A 19,650-nucleotide genomic window follows, 5' to 3' on the forward strand; every position below is an offset into this window, starting at 1 on the left:
AGCCTGCACTAGCTTAATTTATTATTACTATTATTATTATATATTTTTTGAAATGGAGTTTCATTCCAGTTGCCCAGGCTGGAGTGCAATGAAGCAGTCTCAGCTTACTGCAACCTCCGCTTCCCAAGTTCAAGTGATTCTCCTGCCTCAGCCTACCAAGTAGCTCAGATTACAGGCACCCACCAATACATCCGGCTAATTTTTTTTTTTGTATTTTTAGTAGAGACAGGGTTTTGCCATGTTGGCCAGGCTGGTCTCAAACTCCTGACCTCAGGTGATATGCCTGTTTTGGCCTCCCAAAGTGTTGGGATTACAGGTGTGACCCACCATGCTCAGCCTATGATTATGATTATGATTATCATTTTGAGACAGAGTCTTGCTCTGTCACCCAGGCTGGAGTGCAGTGGTGCAATCTTGGCTCACTGCAACCTCCACCTCCCAGGTTCAAGTGTTTCTCCTGCCTCAGTATGCCAAGTAGCTGGGATTACGGGTGCATGCCATCAGGGCCAGCTCATTTTTGTATTTTTAGCAGAAACAGTGTTTCACCATGTTGGCCAGGCTGGTCTCGAACTCCTGACCTCAGGTGATCTGTCTGCCTCGGCATTCCAAAGTGCTCGGATTACAGGTGTGAGTCACTGCACCCGGCCTTGCACTTAGCTTTAATAAGTATTACTTGTTTAACTGATAAGAGAAGCACAGATAACTCACTTTCCCAGAATTTTTGTTTTGTTCTTTTTCTTCTTTTCCTCTCTCTATGCTTTATTGTGTTTTAAGATTTTTTTTTTTCTCACTTCTTGGCCTTTTGGCTAAGAGCAAGTGAAGATGTTTTTAGTATCTATGGACTTACAGAATCTAGGATGTTTTATTTAGTCAAAGATTAAAACAGGTTTGTATTTGCAACAGAAAGAGAAGCAGGAGCTGCTCAAGTACAGTCATGTGCCACATGATGTTTCAGTCAATAATGAACCACATATACCCAGGTGGTTCCGTAAGATTATTGTATCTTTCCTATGTTTATATACATAAATACTTACCATAGTGTTACAAATGCCTACAGAATTCAGTAGAATACAGTAACATGCTGTACAGGTTTGTAGCCTGGGAGCAATACATTATACCATATAGCCTAGGTATACAGTAGGCTAAACCACCTAGGTTTATCCAGGTGCTTTCTATGTTCACACAATGATGAAATCGTTTAACGGCACATTTCACAGACTGTATCAACATAAGAGACGATATCAGACTGTATTCCATTGAATAACAGAAAGTAACTGAATTCTAACAGGAGTTTTTAATTATTTCTATACTTCATGAATTTTATTTACTTATTTTTTGAGACAGAGTCTTGCTCTGCCACCCAGGCTGGAGTGCAGTGGTATGATCTCGGCTTACTGCAACCTTCGCCTCCAAGCGATTGTCCTGCTTCAGCCTCCCAAGTAGTTGAGATTACATGTGCATGCCACCACACCTGGCTAATTTTTGTATTTTCAGTAGAGATGGGGTTTCACCATATTGGCCAGAATGGTCTGGAACTCCTGACCTCAGGTGATCCACATGCCTCAGGCTCCCAAAATGCTGGGATTACAGGCCTGAGCCACTGTGCCCAGCCTCTACTTCCCACATTTTAAAAAGTTACAAAGAGTCACTCAGTAGAACCAAAATATATTTATAGACCAAATCCCATTATATGTTCCTAGGATGAATGGTTCCATTCTGCTATACCAGAATTTTGTTCTATGAACTATAACTTAAAATAATGGGACAAATACTGACTTAGTAATCTTGAGATTTTTGGTGTAGTTGTACTGTGATATTTGTTGTAATGGAGAATGACTGCTAATTTCTAGTTTTCAGACATTGGTTGGCATACCTTATCTTTTTTCACTAAATTGAAAGCTCCCTAAAGGCCTAGGTTTCAGATGGACCCCAAGCTCTTTATTTAGTAATGCTGTTAACTTCAAACACAGGACTAATTAGAGGGTCTATTCCCCTTGCTTTGTTCCACTTATGGCACAAACTGCATTTTGACCTCTAGCCATCTACCTAATGACTATATGCTGCAACTCACAATGGCTAACAATAGAATAAACTGTAGATGCAAATCCACCACAAAATGGGAAAAAAATTAAAGCCTCTACTTTCTGGATGCTGTAACACAAGTGCCAACTTCATGCAAAAGGGTCAGCACAAATGTTTCAGACTCCTTACTGCAGATGCTTCAGGATTTGATCCACTAATGCCTAGGTGACTAAGAAATTTTCAGTCACCAGGCGCAGTGGCTCATGCCTGTAATCCCAGCACTTTGGGAGGCCGAGGTGGGCGGATCACGAGGTCAAGAGATCGAGACCATCCTGGCCAACATGGTAAAACCCCATCTCTACTAAGAAAAAAAATTAGCTGGGCATGGTGGCACGCACCTGTAGTCCCAGCCATTTGGGAGGCTGAGGCAGGAGCATTGCTTGAACCCAGGAGGCGGAGGCTGCAGTGAGCCAAGCTCACGCCACTGCACTCCAGTCTGGCCCCTGGCAACAGAACAAGACTGTCTCAAAAAAAAAAAAAAAAAAAAGAAAACTTTTCAGTCACATTTAGAAGATCTTAATGGCACATAAAAAGAACGAAAGAGACAGACTGGATATTACAATATTGGGTAGTTTGTGTGGCTGGCCACATAAAGTCCTACATACCTCTCCAGCACCACTCACCTGGAGAAGCAGATACGGATGCCAGCTACTGTTTTTTCTCCCTTCCCAAACAGATACAGCTTGGCCTACAGCTGCACTGCCCCATAACAAGGAGACTTTTCACTTGACACCTAACTCCTGACAGGGGTCTGCATCCTTACATCAGTAACAGAAGCTGGTTGGGGATGAAAAATTGTTAATTGCGACTTCTGAAAACCTTTTCAGAAATAAACTTTTCCTCTACTCCAAATCTCAAGGTCTTCAACTAGCCTACCGTAGAGCTTGAGGGGTGTTAAAGTTAGGTCGAGGCTCAGCCACACGTTCCTCCTCTTCTGGGCCATCATCTTCCATGTTGGAAAATCCCATCTCATCTTGGAACTGTGGGCAAAGGAAAAGGAGGGTTTTCCTGGGGAATGGGCCTCTTGAATGTTGCTCTATTATTAGGAAGGAAGAGTGAAAACTATAGATTACAAGAGTTTAATAATTCTGGAACCCAGAAAAAGCCTACTTCAGAAACTTTCTCACTTCAGGACTCCCACAAACCCACACTTGGGATGGCTCTAACGCCAAGAAAGAAGTCAGTCGACCAGTCAACTTACAACAGTAAGGACAGAGCAAAGGTAACTCAAAATTATCAATCTCTCTTTTTTTTTTTTTTTGAGACAGAGTCTTGCTCTATTGCCCAGGCTGGAGAGCAGTGGCATGATCTGGGCTCACTGCAACCTCCGCCTCCCAGGTTCAAGCGATTTTCCTGCCTCAGCCTCTGCAGTAGCTGGGACTTCCGGCACCTGCCACCATGCCTCATTAATGTCTGTGTTTTTAGTAGAGACAGGGTTTCATCATGTTGGCCAGGCTAGTCTCAAACTCCTGACCTCAGGTGATCCACCCACGATGGCCTCCCAAAGTGCTGGGATTACTGGCGTGAACCATGGCACCCAGCCTCAAAATGATCAATCTCTTAAACAGAAATATCTTTTTAGACAAATTTATGAAAAATGTAATTATTTGTGCACAAAGTAGTTTAAAACTAGTTGACAACCGTTAAGGACATACAAATGACAGCAGGGGAAGCCATCAAAAGTTTTCCAGGGGTCAGGCGTGCTGGCTCTCACCTATAATTCCAGCATTTTGGGAGGCCAAGGCAGGAAAACTCCTTGAGCCCAGGTAAGACCCTGTCTCTACAAATAAAATAATCAGCTGGGTATGGTGGTATATCCCAGCTACTCAGGATTAGATGGAGGATTGCTTGAGCCTGCAAGGTCAAGGCTGCTGTCAGCTGTAATTTTACCACTGCACTCCAGCCTGGGTGACGAGTAAGTCCCTCCAAAAAAAAAAAAAGTTTCAAGGAAAATTTTAATAAGAACAACATATATGTGTATAATCAACAGTCTACTAATCAGAAAAATTCCCTTGTCACTGTATTCTTTCCCAGGGAGACTAAAAGGAGAATTGGTTCAGTCAGACCCTCCTGTCCTAGAGGGAGATCATAGAGGCCAAATGGCACATGTTGCTGGAGAACTGACTTTTGCAATCCCATGTTCTCACTTGAGGATCATTACTCACAGTTTCAAACAGCTCTTCCATCAGCTCATTTACTTCCTTTTCTGCAACAAAGCCAAACAGTATGGTGTTGGTATAAGTTAGATTTTACAATAAGGAGGAATTCCATGAAGACAACGTATAATGTTTTCAACAAGGCATGACAAGTTCTTCGTATCTATCCTTTTTTTTGAGACAGGGTCTCATTATGTCACTCAGGCTGGAGTGCAGTGGAGTGATCTTGGCTCACTGCAACCTCCGCTTTCCGTCCCAGTCAATCCTTCCACTTCAGCCCCCCAAGTAGCTGGGAATGCAGATGTGTGCCACCGTGCCAAGCTAATTTTTGTATATTTTATAGAGACAAGGTTTCACCATGTTGGCCAGGCTGATATCAAACTCCTGAGCTCAAGCAATCAGCCCCACTCAGCCTCCCAAAATGGTGGGATTACAGGTGTGAGCCACCACTACTGGCTATCCTTCATTTATTTATTCAAAAACATTTAGTGAGCACTAACTATACTTCAATCCCTGTTTTAGATGCTTGGGATATATGAGAGAATGAGAGAGACAGAGAACGGCCTGACCAACATAGATAAATCCTGTCTCTATTAAAAATACAAAATAGGCGGGTGTGGTAGCACATGCCTGTAATCCCAGCTACTTGGGAGGTTGAAGCAGGAGAATCACTTGAATCTGGGAGGCAAAAGTTGCGGTGAGCCGAGACTGCACCATTGTACTCCAGCCTAAGCAACAAGAGTGAAACTCCATCTCAAAAAAAAAAAAAAAAAAAAAAGACAAACTGGAAGAATATAAAAAGTAGATTTGGGTTCAATAAGGAAAGTATTAATTGAGGAGGTGTTCAAGTTTAGGATATACTATCTGCAGAACTGATGAGCTCCCTGTCACTGAAAGCATCCAAACAGAGACTAAAAGGCCACCTCAGAGAAAAGTGTAAACAAATTCTCAAGTGGAAGGAAAACGTGACCACATGGAGTTTTTCAAATTCTGTGATTCTATGCTTTTTAATTTTAGTTATCCATATAAGGATAAGTCCTCCTAAAGGGACTATAATCAAACATGATGAGACATAAGAGGACAAGAGGCAGGAAAAAAAAATTTTTAATTCCACCCCAGCTTTCACTTATAATTACAGAGCTATATGACTAGAAAGACGGTCCTTCATTTACCCATCTCTATTTGACTGGCAAATACTGCCACTAGCTTTACAGTAATAAACACACAAAACTCTTGAGAAACTTACAGTCCAGGGGAGAAGACAGCTATTAAATAAGCAATTATGAGGCGATATAAAAGGACAAAAAGAGTGGTAAGGGAGTGCACAGCAAGAAGGTGGATCCTAATGAAGGAGGATCTCCCTGAGAAATTATATGTAAACTGAAGAAAGTAACAAAAAAGGGAAGGCAAATATATTCCAGGCTGATAGCTAAACTTAAGATATTTTTGTGCTTTAAGTGGATGTTTCCTGGCTAGCATATGACACTGCTGACCACTCTGTCCTTCTTGAAAGACTCTTTTTTTGAAACAGGGTCTTGTTCTGTTTCCCAGGCTGGAGTGCAGTGTCATGATCTCTGTTCAATGCAACCTCCACCTCCTGGGCCTAAGTGATCCTCCCACCTCAGCCTCCCAAGTAGCTGGGACTACCGGCATACACCACCACACCTGGCTAATTTTCATTTTTAAAAAAAAATTTTTTTTTGTAGAGACAATGTTTTACTATCTTGTCCTATCTTGGCTGGTCTTGAACTCCTGGGCTCATGCAATTCTCCCGCTTCAGCCTCCCGTGTGCTAGGATTATAGCCATGAGGCACTGTGCCCCAGCCAAAAGACTCTCCCTTTGGTTTCTACGATACTAGATTTTCTAGGTTTTTCTTGTACTTTCCTAGATTCTCCTTTAAGTTTTCTCAAAGCCTAAATCCTCGAACATTTTCATTCTATATTTTCTCTGATTCGCTTTCTTATCAATGCTTCCACTATCATTGTCATAATATACCAAAATAAATGGCCGGCGCAGTGGCTCACACCTGTAATCCTAGCACTTTAGGAAGCTGAGGAAGGTGGATTGTCTGAGCTCAGGAACTCGAGACCAGCCTAGGCAACATGATGAAACCCCATCTCTACTAAAATACAAAGAATCAGCTGGGCGTGGTGGCGTGCACCTGTAGTCCCAGCTACTCAGGAGGCTGAGGCAGGAGAATTGCAAGAACCCAGGAGGCGGAGACTGCAGTAAGCCGAGATCGTGCCACTACACTCCAGAATGGGCAACAGAGCGAGACGCCATCTCAAAAAAAAAAAAAAAAAAAAAAAAAAATATATATATATATATATATATATAAAATATATATATACCTGAATTGAAACTTAGAAAGACTTGGGGGGAAAAAATTAGCCAGGCATGGTGGCACGTGCCTGTAGTCCCAGCTACTTGGGAGGCTGAGGGAGAATCGCTTCAACCTGGGAGGCGGAGGTTGCAGTGAGCCAAGATCACGCCACAGCACTGCAGCCTGGGAGACAGAGCGAGACTGTCTCAAAACAAAACAAGGAAAATTAATAAAATAATAAATAAATAAAAGATCTTCATAAAGGAAATAGTATTCTAATCTTAAAAGCAAGGTGGGCCAGGCACAGTGGCTCATACCTATAATCCCAGCACTTTGGGAGGCCGAGGCGGGTGGATCATGAGGTTAGGAGTTCGAGACCATCCTGGCTAACACGGTGAAACCCTGTCTCTACTAAAAATACAAAAAACAAGCTGGGCGTGGTGGCACGTGTCTGTAGTCCCAGCTACTCGGGAGGCTGAGGCAAGAGAATTGCCTGAACCTGAGAGATGGAGGTTGCAGTGAGCTGAGATTGTGCCACTCCAGCCTAGATGACAGAGCAAGATTCCATCGCAAAAAAAAAAAAAAAGGCAAGGGGAAAGATGAAAGACACAATAAAGCAATAAAATAAAATGTAAGTTCTAAAGGATTGTGTTTACATAATTCTCTTTAGTTAGGTATGTCTTGAATGCTTATAAAGCTCTCTGCATGAGCTGGTCAAGATCCAGCATCTTTACGTCATGTATATTATTCCAGTACAGGGGAATGCCCAATAAAAAACTTTTTTACTTTTCATTCTCCCCATAGGTAGAATGTTTTCAGGATGAAATATGTTTTCTTTTTTTTTTTTTTGAGACGGAGTTTCGCTCTTGTTACCCAGGCTGGAGTGCAATGGCACGATCTCGGCTTACCGCAACCTCCACCTCCGGGGTTCAAGCAATTCTCCTGCCTCAGCCTCCCGAGTAGCTGGGACTACAGGTGCGTGCCACCATGCCCAGCTAATTTTTGTATTTTTAGTAGAGACGAGGTTTCACCATGTTGACCAGGATGGTCTTGATCTCTTGACCTCGTGATCCACCCGCCTCAGCCTCCCAAAGTGCTTGGATTATAGGCGTGAGCCATCGCGCCTGGCCTGTGTTTTCACACTTCCCAATGACGTAATTTTTTTTTTTGGAGTCCCAGGCTGGAGTGCAGCAGCACCATCATAGTTCGTTGATTTCTTGACCTCCTGGGCTGAAGCAAACCTCCTGCCTCAGCCTCCTGAGTAGCTGGGACTACAGGTACGTGCCACCACATTTGGCTAATTTCTTTTTAGTAGAGACAAGGTTTCTCTGTGTTGCCTATGCCACTCTCAAACTCCTGAGCTCGAGTGATCTTCCAGCCCCAGCCTCCCAAAGGGCTGGGATTACAGGTATAAGCCACCACACCTAGCTCAATGATATAATTTTTTTAAACAAATAACTCAAGCCAAGTTATCATAATTGTTTTCCATACCTCCAGTCTTGTTTTCTTTATCTAACAAATTAATACATTAAACTGGTATTAAATCAAAGTGATCTTTCTAAAATCCAAATCAGTTCCTACTGATTTACTGCTTAAACCTCATTTTTGTTTTTTCTTTTCTTTTTCTTTTGAGGTGGAGTCTCACTCTGCTGCCCAGGCTGGAGTGCACCAGTGTGATCTTGACTCATACAACCTCTGCCTCCTGGCTTCAAGAGATTCTCCTGCCTCAGCCTCCAGAGTAGCTGGGATTACAGGTGCCTACCACCACACCCAACTAATTTTTGTATTTTTAGTAGAGACGGGGTTTCGCCATGTTGGCCAGGCGGGTCTTGAACTCCTGACCTCAGGTGATCTGCCCGCCTCTGCCTCCCAAAGTGCTGGGCTTACAGGCCTGAGCCACCGTGCCCAGCCTTAAACCTCATTTTGAGAGCTTAAAGATCCTCCATAATATAAATACTACCTAATATCTACCACTTCTGTATCTTTTCACTCATATAACACCACCAAAGTACTTACTATTTTCCAAACATACTTTTTTGATGTTTTACAATTCTGAGGTTTGCAGATGCTCTTCTATTTGCAATATTCCTCTCTGTCCCCATTCACCAAATTTCTTATTCCTCCTTCAGAACTAAGATAAAAAATCATTTCATTCTGCAAATTCTTTCCTAAGTCCTCCTACCCTACTCCATATCACACACTAGGAGACGACACTCTCTTTTAGGCCATTAGTATATCTTACATAAAACCTGTTACAGGCCGGGCGCGGTGGCTCAAGCCTGTAATCCCAGCACTTTGGGAGGCCGAGGCGGGTGGATCACGAGGTCAAGAGATCGAGACCATCCTGGTCAACATGGTGAAGCCCCGTCTCTACTAAAAATACAAAAAAATTAGCTGGGCATGGTGGCGCGTGCCTGTAGTCCCAGCTGCTCAGGAGGCTGAGGCAGGAGAATTGCCTGAACCCAGGAGGCGGAGGTTGCGGTGAGCCGAGATCGTGCCATTGCACTCCAGCCTGGGTAACAAGAGCGAAACTCCGTCTCAAAAAAAAAAAAAAAAAAAAAAAAAAAAAACCTGTTACATACAACCTGTTATAATACCTATCACCGTATTATAACACTTTCTGCTTCTATCACTCTTCTAGGCTGAACTCCTACAGCACAGACGCCATGTCTTATTCATCTTGCACAATCCCTGCCGAACAGTAAGAACTCAATATGTGACTTTGGGATATACAAATGAATAACTGATGGGCTTTCTGAATATATACCTAAATTTAAAGAATCAGATAAATAAATTGGTAGAAGAATCCTAAATGTCTTAACTTGGATAAGCTACAAACTTCACCCCTAAAAATATACCAAGTAAACAAAGGCAGTTGCAGAGCAGTCAAGAGCAGGACTTAAATATTAACACAGACTCACTGGTGATTCTTACTGCCCGGTCAGTCCGGAAATCCTCTGTGTCTGGTTCATCAAGGTCTTCCAGGAAATTATATTCTGGATCATCATCATCATCTGCTTCATCTAGGGAAAAAGGTATTTCAGACTCTTATTCCCAACTCTGATCTCAAACTTCTAAGAATCGTTCCAATAAAGCACATTTTCTTCTTTTTTTTTGAGACAGCATCTCGCTCTGTTACCCAGGCTGAAGTCCAGTGGTGCAACATCAGCTCACTTCAACCTCCGACTCCCGGGCTCAAATGATCCTCCCACCTCCTGAGTAGCTGGGACCACAGGCATATGCCACCATGCCCAGGTAATTTTGAGTAGTATATCCCATGAAAATAATAGTTTCTGTAAAAGCTGCTTGTACAATGAAGCTGACAGTGAGAAAAGGAATGACCCAAATTCCCAACAATTACAGAATACTATGTAATTATAATTTCTTAGGATGATAAAAGAGTACAGGCTGAGCACTCCAAATCCAAAAATCCAAAATCTGAAACTTTGTGAGTGCAAATATGACTCTCAAGGGAAATAGTCATTGGAAGAATTCAGATTTCAAATTTTCTTTTTTCTTTTTGTGCTTTTTGTTTTTTGTTTTTGAGACAGACTTTTGCTCTCATTGCCCAAGCTGGAGTGCAGTGGCACAATCTTGGCTCACTGCAACCTCTGCCTCCTGGGTTCAAGCAATTCTCCTGCCTCAGCCTCCCGGGTAGCTGGGATTACAGAAGCACATCACCACTCCTGGCTAATTTTTTGTATTTTTAGTAGAAACCAGATTTCACCACGTTAGCCAGGCTGGTTGTGAACTCCTGACCTCAGGCGATCAGTCTGCCTCAGCCTCCCTTTTTTCTTTTTTTTTTGAGATAGGGTCTTACTCTGTCACCCAGGCCAGAGTGCAGTGGCACAATCATGGCTCACTGCAGTCTTGACTGCCCAGGCTCAGGGGATTGTCCCACCTCTGCCTCGCAAGTAGCTGAGATTACAGGTGCATGCCGCCATGCCCAACTAATTTTTGTATTTTTAGTAGAGACAGGGTTTTGCTACATTGCTCAGGCTGGTCTTAAACTCCTGGGTTCAAGCGATGTGAACATCTCAGCCTCCCAAAGTGCTGAGATTACATTGTGAGCCACTGCACCTGGCCCAGATTTCAAATTTGGGATGCTTATCTGTTAAGTATAATAATACATATATTCAGCCAAGCACAGTGGCTCATGCCTGTAGTTCCATCACTGGGAGGCCAAGGCAGGCAGATCACGAGGTCAAGAGATTGAGACAGTCCTGGCCAACATGGTGAAACCCTGTCTCTACTAAAAATATAAAAATTAGCTGGGCGTGGTGGCATGTGACTGTATTCTCAGCTACTCGGGAGGCTGAGAAAGGAGGGTTGCTAGAACTTGGAAGATGGATGTTGCAGTGAGCTTAGATCATGCCATTGCACTCCAGCCTGGTGACAGAGCAAGACTCTGTCTCTAAATAAATAAATAAATAAATAAAATACATATTCTAATATCTAAATAAATCTGAAATCCAAAACACTTCTGGTCCTGAGCATTTTGGATGAAGGGATACTCAACATGTATACATATAAAATGTGAACATGTAACCATTCTATAAATGTTCAATACATGTATGACATAAGTACAATACATACATAATAACCATAACCATGTAAAATTATATCCTTACAATAAGAATCATAAATAGCCGGGCGCGGTGGCTCACGGCTGTAATCCCAGCACTTTGGGAGGCCCAGGCGGGTGGATCACGAGGTCAAGAGATCGAGACCGTCCTGGTCAACACGGTGAAACCCCATCTCTACTAAAGCTACAAAAAATTAGCTGGGCATGGTGGCGCGTGCCTGTAATCCCAGCTGCTCAGGAGGCTGAGGCAGGAGAATTGCCTGAACCCAGGAGGCAGAGGTTGCGGTGAGACGAGATCGCGCCATTGCACTCTAGCCTGGGTAACAAGAGTGAAACACCGTCTCAAAAAAAAAAAAAAAAAAAAAGAATCATACATAACTAAAAATATACAAAAATATTTGTTAGGCTAGAATAATAGAAATATGGGTGCATTTCTCCCTCATAATTTTCTTTTTTGAGACGGAGTCTCACTCTGTCACCCAGGCTAGAGTGCAGTGGCATAATCTTGGCTCACTTCCACCTCTGCCTCCTGGGTTCAAGCAATTCTCCTGCCTCAGGTACCAGGTAGCTGGGATTACAGACCCCTGCCACCACATGTGGCTAATTTTTGTATTTTTGGTAGAGACAAGGTTTCACCATGTTGGCCAGGCTGGTCTCGAACTCCTGACCTCAGATGATCTGCCCACCTCCGCCTCCCAAAGGGCAAGGATTACAGGCATTAGCCACAGTGCCCAGGCTAATTTTCCTTAATGTCAATGCTAAACTGTCTTTTTAATTGCTAAGTATAAATTATGAAAGTCATTAAATTATGAGATTGTTACATATTAAGGTAATATTTTTCCCCAGATAATTTTAGATCAGTGTTGTCTAACAGAACTTTCTGTGATAATAGAGATGATCTATACATGTATTGTATCATACAGTAGCCATTACCCACATGTGACTGTTGAGAAATGCAGCTAGTACCTGAGAAACTGATTAAAAAAAAAAAAGAACAAAAAGAGAATACCTTAATTTCTTACTATCATGTATCCATTAGACAGAAGAGGTGATCTCTATGCATTATAATGGAAAAGTATCTAAATTATACTGCTAAGTGAAAGAAGCAAGTTGCAGATACAGACCAATATGTATATCATGATTCTTTTTGTGGGAAAATAATTCTTGTTTGAGATAAATATGTGATTGATTGATTACACAGAGAATATCTAGAAAGAAACACATAAAACTATTAACAAGTACCCTTCATTTTTTTTTTTAATTGTCTTTTATTAAGATGGAGTCTCGCTCTGTTGCTCAGGCTGGAGTGTAGTAACATGATCTCAGCTCACTGCAACCTCCGCCTCCCGGGTTCAAGCAATTCTCTTGCTTCAGCCTCCTGAGCAGCTGGGACTAGAGATGCGCACCACCACACCTAGCTAATTTTTGTACTTTAGTAGAGACGGGGTTTCACCATGTTGATCAGGTTGGTGTCAAACTCCTGACTTCAAGTAATCTACCCGCCTTGGTGCCCCAGAAGTGCTGGGATTATAGGCATGAGCCACAGAGCCTGGCCCCCACTTTCCATAATGTTTTAACTTTTCATGATAAATGAGCAACTTTTTTTTTGAGACGGAGTTTCACTCTCATTGCCCAGGCTGGATACCTCGCCTGGCCATAATGAGCATCTTTTGTTATAAAAAATATATGTAAAGCCTGGGGCTGGGCACAGTGGCTCACTCCTGTAATCCCAGCACTTTGGGAGGCAAAGGTGGGCAGATCACTTGAGGTCAGGAGTTGGAGACCAACCAGCCTGGCCAACATGGTGTGACCCCGTCTCTACTAAAAATATAAATATTGGCAGGGCGCGGTGGCTCACACCTGTGATCCTAGCACTTTGGGAGGCTGATGCGTGAGGATTGCCTGAGCTCAGGAGTTTGAGACTAGCCTGGGCAATATGGTGAAACCCTGTCTCTACTAAAGTAAAAAAAAAAAAAAAAAAACAGCCAGGCATGGTATGTATGTACAAGTATGTACTTGTAGTCCCAGCTACTCGGGAGGCTGAGGTAGGAGAATTGCTTGAACCCGGGAGGCGGAATTTGCAGTGAGCAGAGATCGATCCATTACACTCCAGTCTGGGCAACAGAGCGAGACTCCGTCTCCATAAAAAAAAAAATTAGCCAGGAGTAGTGGTGCATGTCTGTAATACCCAGCTACTTGGAAGGCAGGAGAATCACTTGAACTCAGGAGACAGAGGTTGCAGTGAGCTGAGATTGCACCACTGCACCACAGCCTGGGAGACAAAGTGAGACTTTGTCTCACCAAAAAAAAAAAAAAATATATATATATATATATTTTGTGTGTGTGTGTGTGTGTGTGTGTGTGTGTGTGTGTGTGTGTGTGTATCCTGGACAACACAGTGGGAACTAATCTCTACAAATGACTTTTTAAAAAAACTTAGCCAAATGTGGTAGTGTGTGTCTGTAGTCCCAGCTACTCAGGAGGCTGAGCTGGAAGGACTGCTTGAGCCCAGGAGTTTGAGGCTGCAGTGAGCTGTGATCGTGCCACTGCACTTTAGCCTGAGTGACAGACTGTGACCCTGTCTCAAAAACAAATATACACATATATATATACACACACAAACACACACACACATATACACACTTTTAAGCTCCTAATCACTGAAAAATCTCTGCTGATTAAACCCTAATCTAACTTGTTCTTTATTCAACATTTATACTCAGCTTATATTAATTTGCATTGTTTATATATAGCTATTTATATATACCTATAAATATCAAATCTTTTTCATCTATTTGTGGGTTTAGCTTCTCAATAAAAATTCTTTAATTCCTTAGGAATGAAATACTGTCTTCACAGTCTCCATAATACTTTCTATATAACTCTTCACAGCAAGTTCTTAACAAACATTGCTAAACAATGAAAGTTCTGGGAAGAGCCCATAATAATAAGTAGTATACACAGATTTGGACTCCATCTGTTTGGATGCAAGAACTGCAACAAATAGCTTCTGCCCACACCACACAAATGCGTCAGCTAGTATTATTCTCAGAGCACTCATTTAACAAAGATGCTGAAAAATAATTTAGGGGGGATTCTTCTGAGCTCTGCTCAGCTTTTAGTACTCTGGTTGTGGAATCTGCCCTCTGAGCGTAATCACTTTTTGGACTGATTAACGATGTCAGTATTTACCCAGCTGGTATACCCCTCCAGTATTGTGTTTTAACTGCTAGATCTGGGGACCACACCCATCCTAATCACTGGCTTTGTATGCTCTTTTAAAAATCTGTCTGAATAGGCACATACAAAAATACTAAGTTTTACTTTAAGGAAAGTGGATTTTCACCCACCCCCTAACCATTAGTCCAATTCCCCAATCAACCTTTATCATGCACTCTTACCTTTCCCAGACGAGTAGTTTCCAATCCAATCCTTTAGCTATATCAGAGTTAGATCCCTAGACCATACTCATTAGATTCTGATTCAGTAGGTAAGGGGTCAAGCCCTGAAATCTGTATCTTTAATAAACACCACCAACACACACATCCATATACTCCTCAATTCTGATTCAAGTTCTAGGAACCAAATTACGAGAAACAGTGTCTTAGACTCTCAAAATTCTAACAGTCAATTCTGCCTGGCCTTCCCTTCCCAATAGCTACCATCTCAGGTCTTTGAACCAAAGTGATGAAAATAAGGACACCAAAGCTGCTGCTACCGATAAAGCTAGGAAAGCCTGACTTTCTTACTGTCATTATTTTATATTAGCCTAGGCCAAAAATAAGAACCACAGCTTATTATGAAAAGTCATATCCTTTTAAAAAATGGTTTAACTTAACATGAAAACTCTCTGATCGAGACATGTTCTTAGAATATTAAACTGGGTTCTAGTCCTAGAAGTATAACAAATAGACTTTGTAACATTGAGCAAGAAAATGAATTTCTCTGAGATTTCACTGTCTACAAAGTGCTTAGAACTATCTGTCCTGTCCATTCCTTTTCGTGGAGATTTCTGAACCCGGTAGAAACAGGAAGTGTCAATAAATAAACTTTAAAAGATATGTATCCCCCCAAAAATCATACAAAAATTTCATGTATACTTTTCTGGGGGAAGGCTGCATTGTTTTCATCAGATTGTCAAAGGGGTGAGTAATGGAAAATGCAGAAACTTAGACTCCTATCAGAGTGACTAAGGGGATAATATGTCAGTTGCTGATTATTAAGGAACTGATTCTCCACTTTGCATGTTAATGACTCATCTTCAAACTCCATCTTTTTCTCCTTACACAATTTTTATCGTTTTGTTGCTTTTTAGGCCCTCTACTGTTGATTTTCATCTTAATTTCTCTGTTGACCTAATGGTCATTTAGGTGTATGTGTTTCACTTCCAACACTGGTTTTTACCCACTACAGAGGGTGGGAACAGCCTGGACAACATAATGAGACCTCGTTTCTACAAAAAATAAAAAATTAGCTGGGCACAATGGCATGTGCCTGTAGTCTCAGCTACTCAGTGGGATAAGAGGGAGGACTGCTTGAGCCCAGGAGGTCAAGGCTGCAATGAACTGTGACTGCAACACTGCATTCGGCCTGGGTGACACAGTGAGACCCTGTCTCAAAAAAAAAAGAAAAACAAAAACTACTGATTTAAGATAAACTATCAGTTAAATACAAATTAAATCAATTAACCCAAACCATTCCATTCTATACCCTTCCAAATAATGAAAATTTTACAACAGATAATGGACAATATACATAATAACTCAGAAACCAAAATTTACCTTCATTCCCCACATCATCATTCATAAGTCCCCCTAGCCACACCTTCCAGTCCTCGTCATCTGCTGTATTGGGGTCATACATATCTGGAGTGATGTCTGGAGCTCGGAGCTCTGCCTCTAGTTGGCCCAAGGGAACATCTTTCAGAGGCATCTTTGAACGCGTTCGAAATGCAATGAGACTGTCATCCATGGGCTGGACAATGGAGAAAGAAAAACAAAAGTCACTGAGTGAATGATGCTTCCAAACCTCATCATCACTTCTTTTCTTCTCATCTTAGCTTAAGTAATAGGATCTCTCCTCTAAACAATGCAGGTTTCTTATTGTTTGAAACTATAAGAAACATGACATAAAAAATAAAATAAATGACATTAGTTTGAAACCAACATTTTACGAACATTTATAACAGATTTTATTTATTTATTTATTTTTGAGACAGAGTCTCACTCTGTCACCCAGGCTAGGGTGCAGTGGCGAGAAATCTCAGCTTACTGCAAACTCCACCTCCCAGGTTCAAGCGATTCTACTGCCTCAGCCTCCCGAGTAGCTTGGATTACAGGTGCCTGCCACCATACACTGGTTTTTACCCACCATACCAGGCTAATTTTTGTATTTTCAGTAGAGACGAGGTTTCACCATCTTGTCCAGGCTGGTCTCGAACTCTTGACCTTGTGATCCACCCACCTTGGCCTCCCAAAGTGCTGGGATTACAAGCGGGAGCCAAACTGTCCAACCTTAACAACTTTACTGAGATATACTTCACATACCATAAAGACCACCCTTTTAAAGTATAGAATTGAATGGATTTTTGTATATTAACAGAATTACACAACCATCACCATTATCTAATTTCAGAACATTTCATTATCCCAAAAAGAAAGCCTATATCCATTAGCAGTCGCTTCCCTTTCCCCCTCCTCCCAGCTCCTGTTAAGCATTAATCTATTTTCTGTCTCTATGGATTTGTTTCTGCTGGACATTTAACAGATGGAATCTTGGAAACTCCGCCTCCTGGGTTCATGTGATTCTCCTGCCTCAGCCTCCCAAGTAGCTGGGATTACAGGCATCGGCCACCACACCCGACTAACGTTTTTATTTTTTAGTATAAGAGACAGGGTTTGACCATGTTGGCCAGGCTGGTTTTGAACTCTTGACCTTAGGTGATCTTCTGCCTTGGCCTCCCAAAGTGTTTGGATTACAGGTGTGAGCTACCGTGCCCAGCCTTTTTTTTTTTTTTTTTTCCCCCAAGAGACAGGGTCTCGAACTGTCACCTAGGCTAGAGCAGTGGCACAATCAGAGCTCACTGAAGCTTTGAACTCCTGAGCTCAAGCAATCCTCCTGCCTCAGCCTCCCAAGTAGCTGGGACTACAAACATCTACTACCATGCGCATGCCTGTAGTTCCAGCTACGCAAGAGGCCAACGTGAGAGGACCACTTGAACACAGGAGAATGAGGCTGCAGTAAGCTGAGATCACAACTGCACTCCGGCCTGGGCAACAGAGCAAGACCCTGTCTCATTTAAAATATTTATTTTAAAAAAATGAAAATAAAATCAGAAAGTGTGAGACTTCCATCTTTGTACTTTTTAAAAACTGTCTTGGCTACTCTAGGCCTGTGCAATTCCACATGAATTTTAGGATTCGATTGTCAATTTCCACAAAAATGACAGCTGGGATTTGGATAGAGACTGTATTGAATCTGTGGATTAATTTGGGAAGCTCTCCCTAGACTACACTGCATTAACCTCTTAATGGGCTTCTGTTTATCCTCTTGCTTTACTCTAGTCCATTTCCAACATATTAACCAAAAGGAATTTTTAACATTAACCTGAAAATAACAAAGAAATCTTTTCTAATTTTGTTTTTTAGAGACAGTATCTCGCTCTGTCACCCAGATGGGAGTGCAGTGGCTTGATCTCGGCTCACTGCAACCTCCACCTCCTGGGTTCAAGCGATTCTCCTGCTTCAGCCTCTTGAGTGGCTGGGATTACAGGCGTACAGCACCACGCCCAGGTAATTTTTGTCTTTTTAGTAGAGATGGGGTTTCGCCACGTTGGTCAGGCTGGTCTTGAACTCCTGACCTCATGATCCGCCCTCCTGGCCCTAATTTTTTTTTTTTTTTTTTGAAATAGAGTCTCACTCTTGCCTAGGCTGGAGTGCAGTGGTATGATCTCAGCTCACTGCAACCTCCACTCCCCAGGTTCAAGCAATTCTTCTGCCTCAGACTCCCAAGTAACTGGGTCTACAGGTGTGCGCCACCACATCAGGTGAATTTTTTGTATTTTTTTTAGAGAATGGGTTTCACCATGTTGGCCAGGCTGGTCTCAAACTCCTGACCTCAGGTGATGCACCCGCCTCAGCCTCCCAAAGTGCTGGGATTACAGGCATGAGCCACTCCAACCAGCATCTTTTCTAATATTTAAAATAAAATCTACACTCCTTATCACGGTTTCCTAAGACCTTCATGATCTAGCTCTTGCCTTGCTCTCTGACCTCATTTCTACCACTCTTTCCCATGATCCCATGTTTCGTGTGGTTTCTGTTCCTTAACCATGCCAAGATTGTTCCTATCTTACGGACTCAGAGTGTGCTGTTTCTTCCATATGGGGCACTTTTTCTCCCCAGATCTTTTACATGCCTGGTTTCCTATCATTCAGATCTCAGTTCAAATGCCATCTCCTCAAAGAGACCTTTTTGTTTTGTGTTTTGACAGTCTTGCTCTGTCACCCAGGCTAGAGTGCCGTGGCGTGATCACAGCTCACTGCAGCCTCGACCTCCTGGGCTCAAGTGATCCTCTCACCTCAGCCTACCAGTAGCTGGGAATGCAGGTGCATGCCAGCATGCCCAGCTAAGTTTTTAATTTTTTTGTAGGGACAAGGTCTCACTATGTTACCCAGGCTTGTCTTGACCTCCTGGGCTCACTCAAGTGATCCACTATCCTTGGCCTCCTAGAGTGTTGGGATTATAGACATGAGCCACCACACCCAGCCCTGATTTTGTTTTCGTTTTTAAAAAGATTCTCATACTGTTGCCCATGCTGGAGTACAGGGGTGGTCATAGCTCACTGCAGTCTCAAACTCCTGGGCTTAATCAATCGTCCCGCCTCAGCCACCAAGCAGCTAAGAATACAGGCAGGTGCCACCACACCTAGCTAATTTTTCTGCATTTTTTGTGGAGACAGAGTCTCACTATATTGCCTAGGCTGGTCTCAATCTCCTAGCCTCAAGCCATCTTCTAGCCTAGACCTTCCAAAGTGATGAAATTACAGCCAAGGAGGTCTTTTTTGATCGGCCTATCTGAAGTTCTCTGACAAAAAGTTTCATATTTCCTCATTTTAATTTAGTTGATAGCACTTAACCACTATCTGAATTTACTTATTTATATGTTTATAGTCCATCTCTCCTCAATAAACTGTAAGTTCCAGGAAGAACAATTTCTGTCTTTTTTGCTGCTGTTTCTCAACTTCAACAATTCAGTATGTGTTTGTTAAATAAATGGATAGATAAAAAAACTATTACTGCCCCTACTACGATTTATTCATTCAAAATCAGGGTGATTAAATGACTCAGAGCTATTCCACTCAATATTCTATTTTTAATTTTATTGTGTGTGTGTGTGTGTGTGTGTAAATAAAACATATTTTGATATGGAGTCTCGCTCTGTCACCAAGGCTGGAATGCAGTGGCACACTGCAACCTCCACTTCCCCAGGTCCAAGCAGTTCTC

General features: G+C 42.3%; 1 protein-coding gene across 11 annotated transcripts in view; it reads right to left on the reverse strand.

Moving 5' to 3' along the window:
- The window catches only part of GON4L (gon-4 like), a 98,764-nt gene that overhangs the window by 35,803 nt on the left and 43,311 nt on the right, over positions 1-19,650 (reverse strand). For 10 of the 11 annotated variants that reach the window (XM_032260562.1, XM_032260569.1, XM_032260561.1 and 7 more), the window contains 4 exons: positions 15,929-16,121; positions 9,484-9,585; positions 4,248-4,288; positions 2,959-3,062 (listed from right to left, as the gene is read on the reverse strand). In XM_032260562.1, the coding sequence (XP_032116453.1) occupies positions 2,959-3,062; positions 4,248-4,288; positions 9,484-9,585; positions 15,929-16,121 (440 nt within the window). Of the gene's footprint in view, positions 1-2,958; positions 3,063-4,247; positions 4,289-8,578; positions 8,815-9,483; positions 9,586-15,928; positions 16,122-19,650 lie in introns of those variants that run through there. The other variant, XM_032260572.1, reaches the window with a different exon arrangement.

Source organism: Sapajus apella, unplaced genomic scaffold (assembly GCF_009761245.1).
Source record: "Sapajus apella isolate SASKATOON/1434 unplaced genomic scaffold, GSC_monkey_1.0 scaffold119, whole genome shotgun sequence".
In the NCBI taxonomy this organism is placed as follows: domain Eukaryota; kingdom Metazoa; phylum Chordata; class Mammalia; order Primates; family Cebidae; genus Sapajus; species Sapajus apella.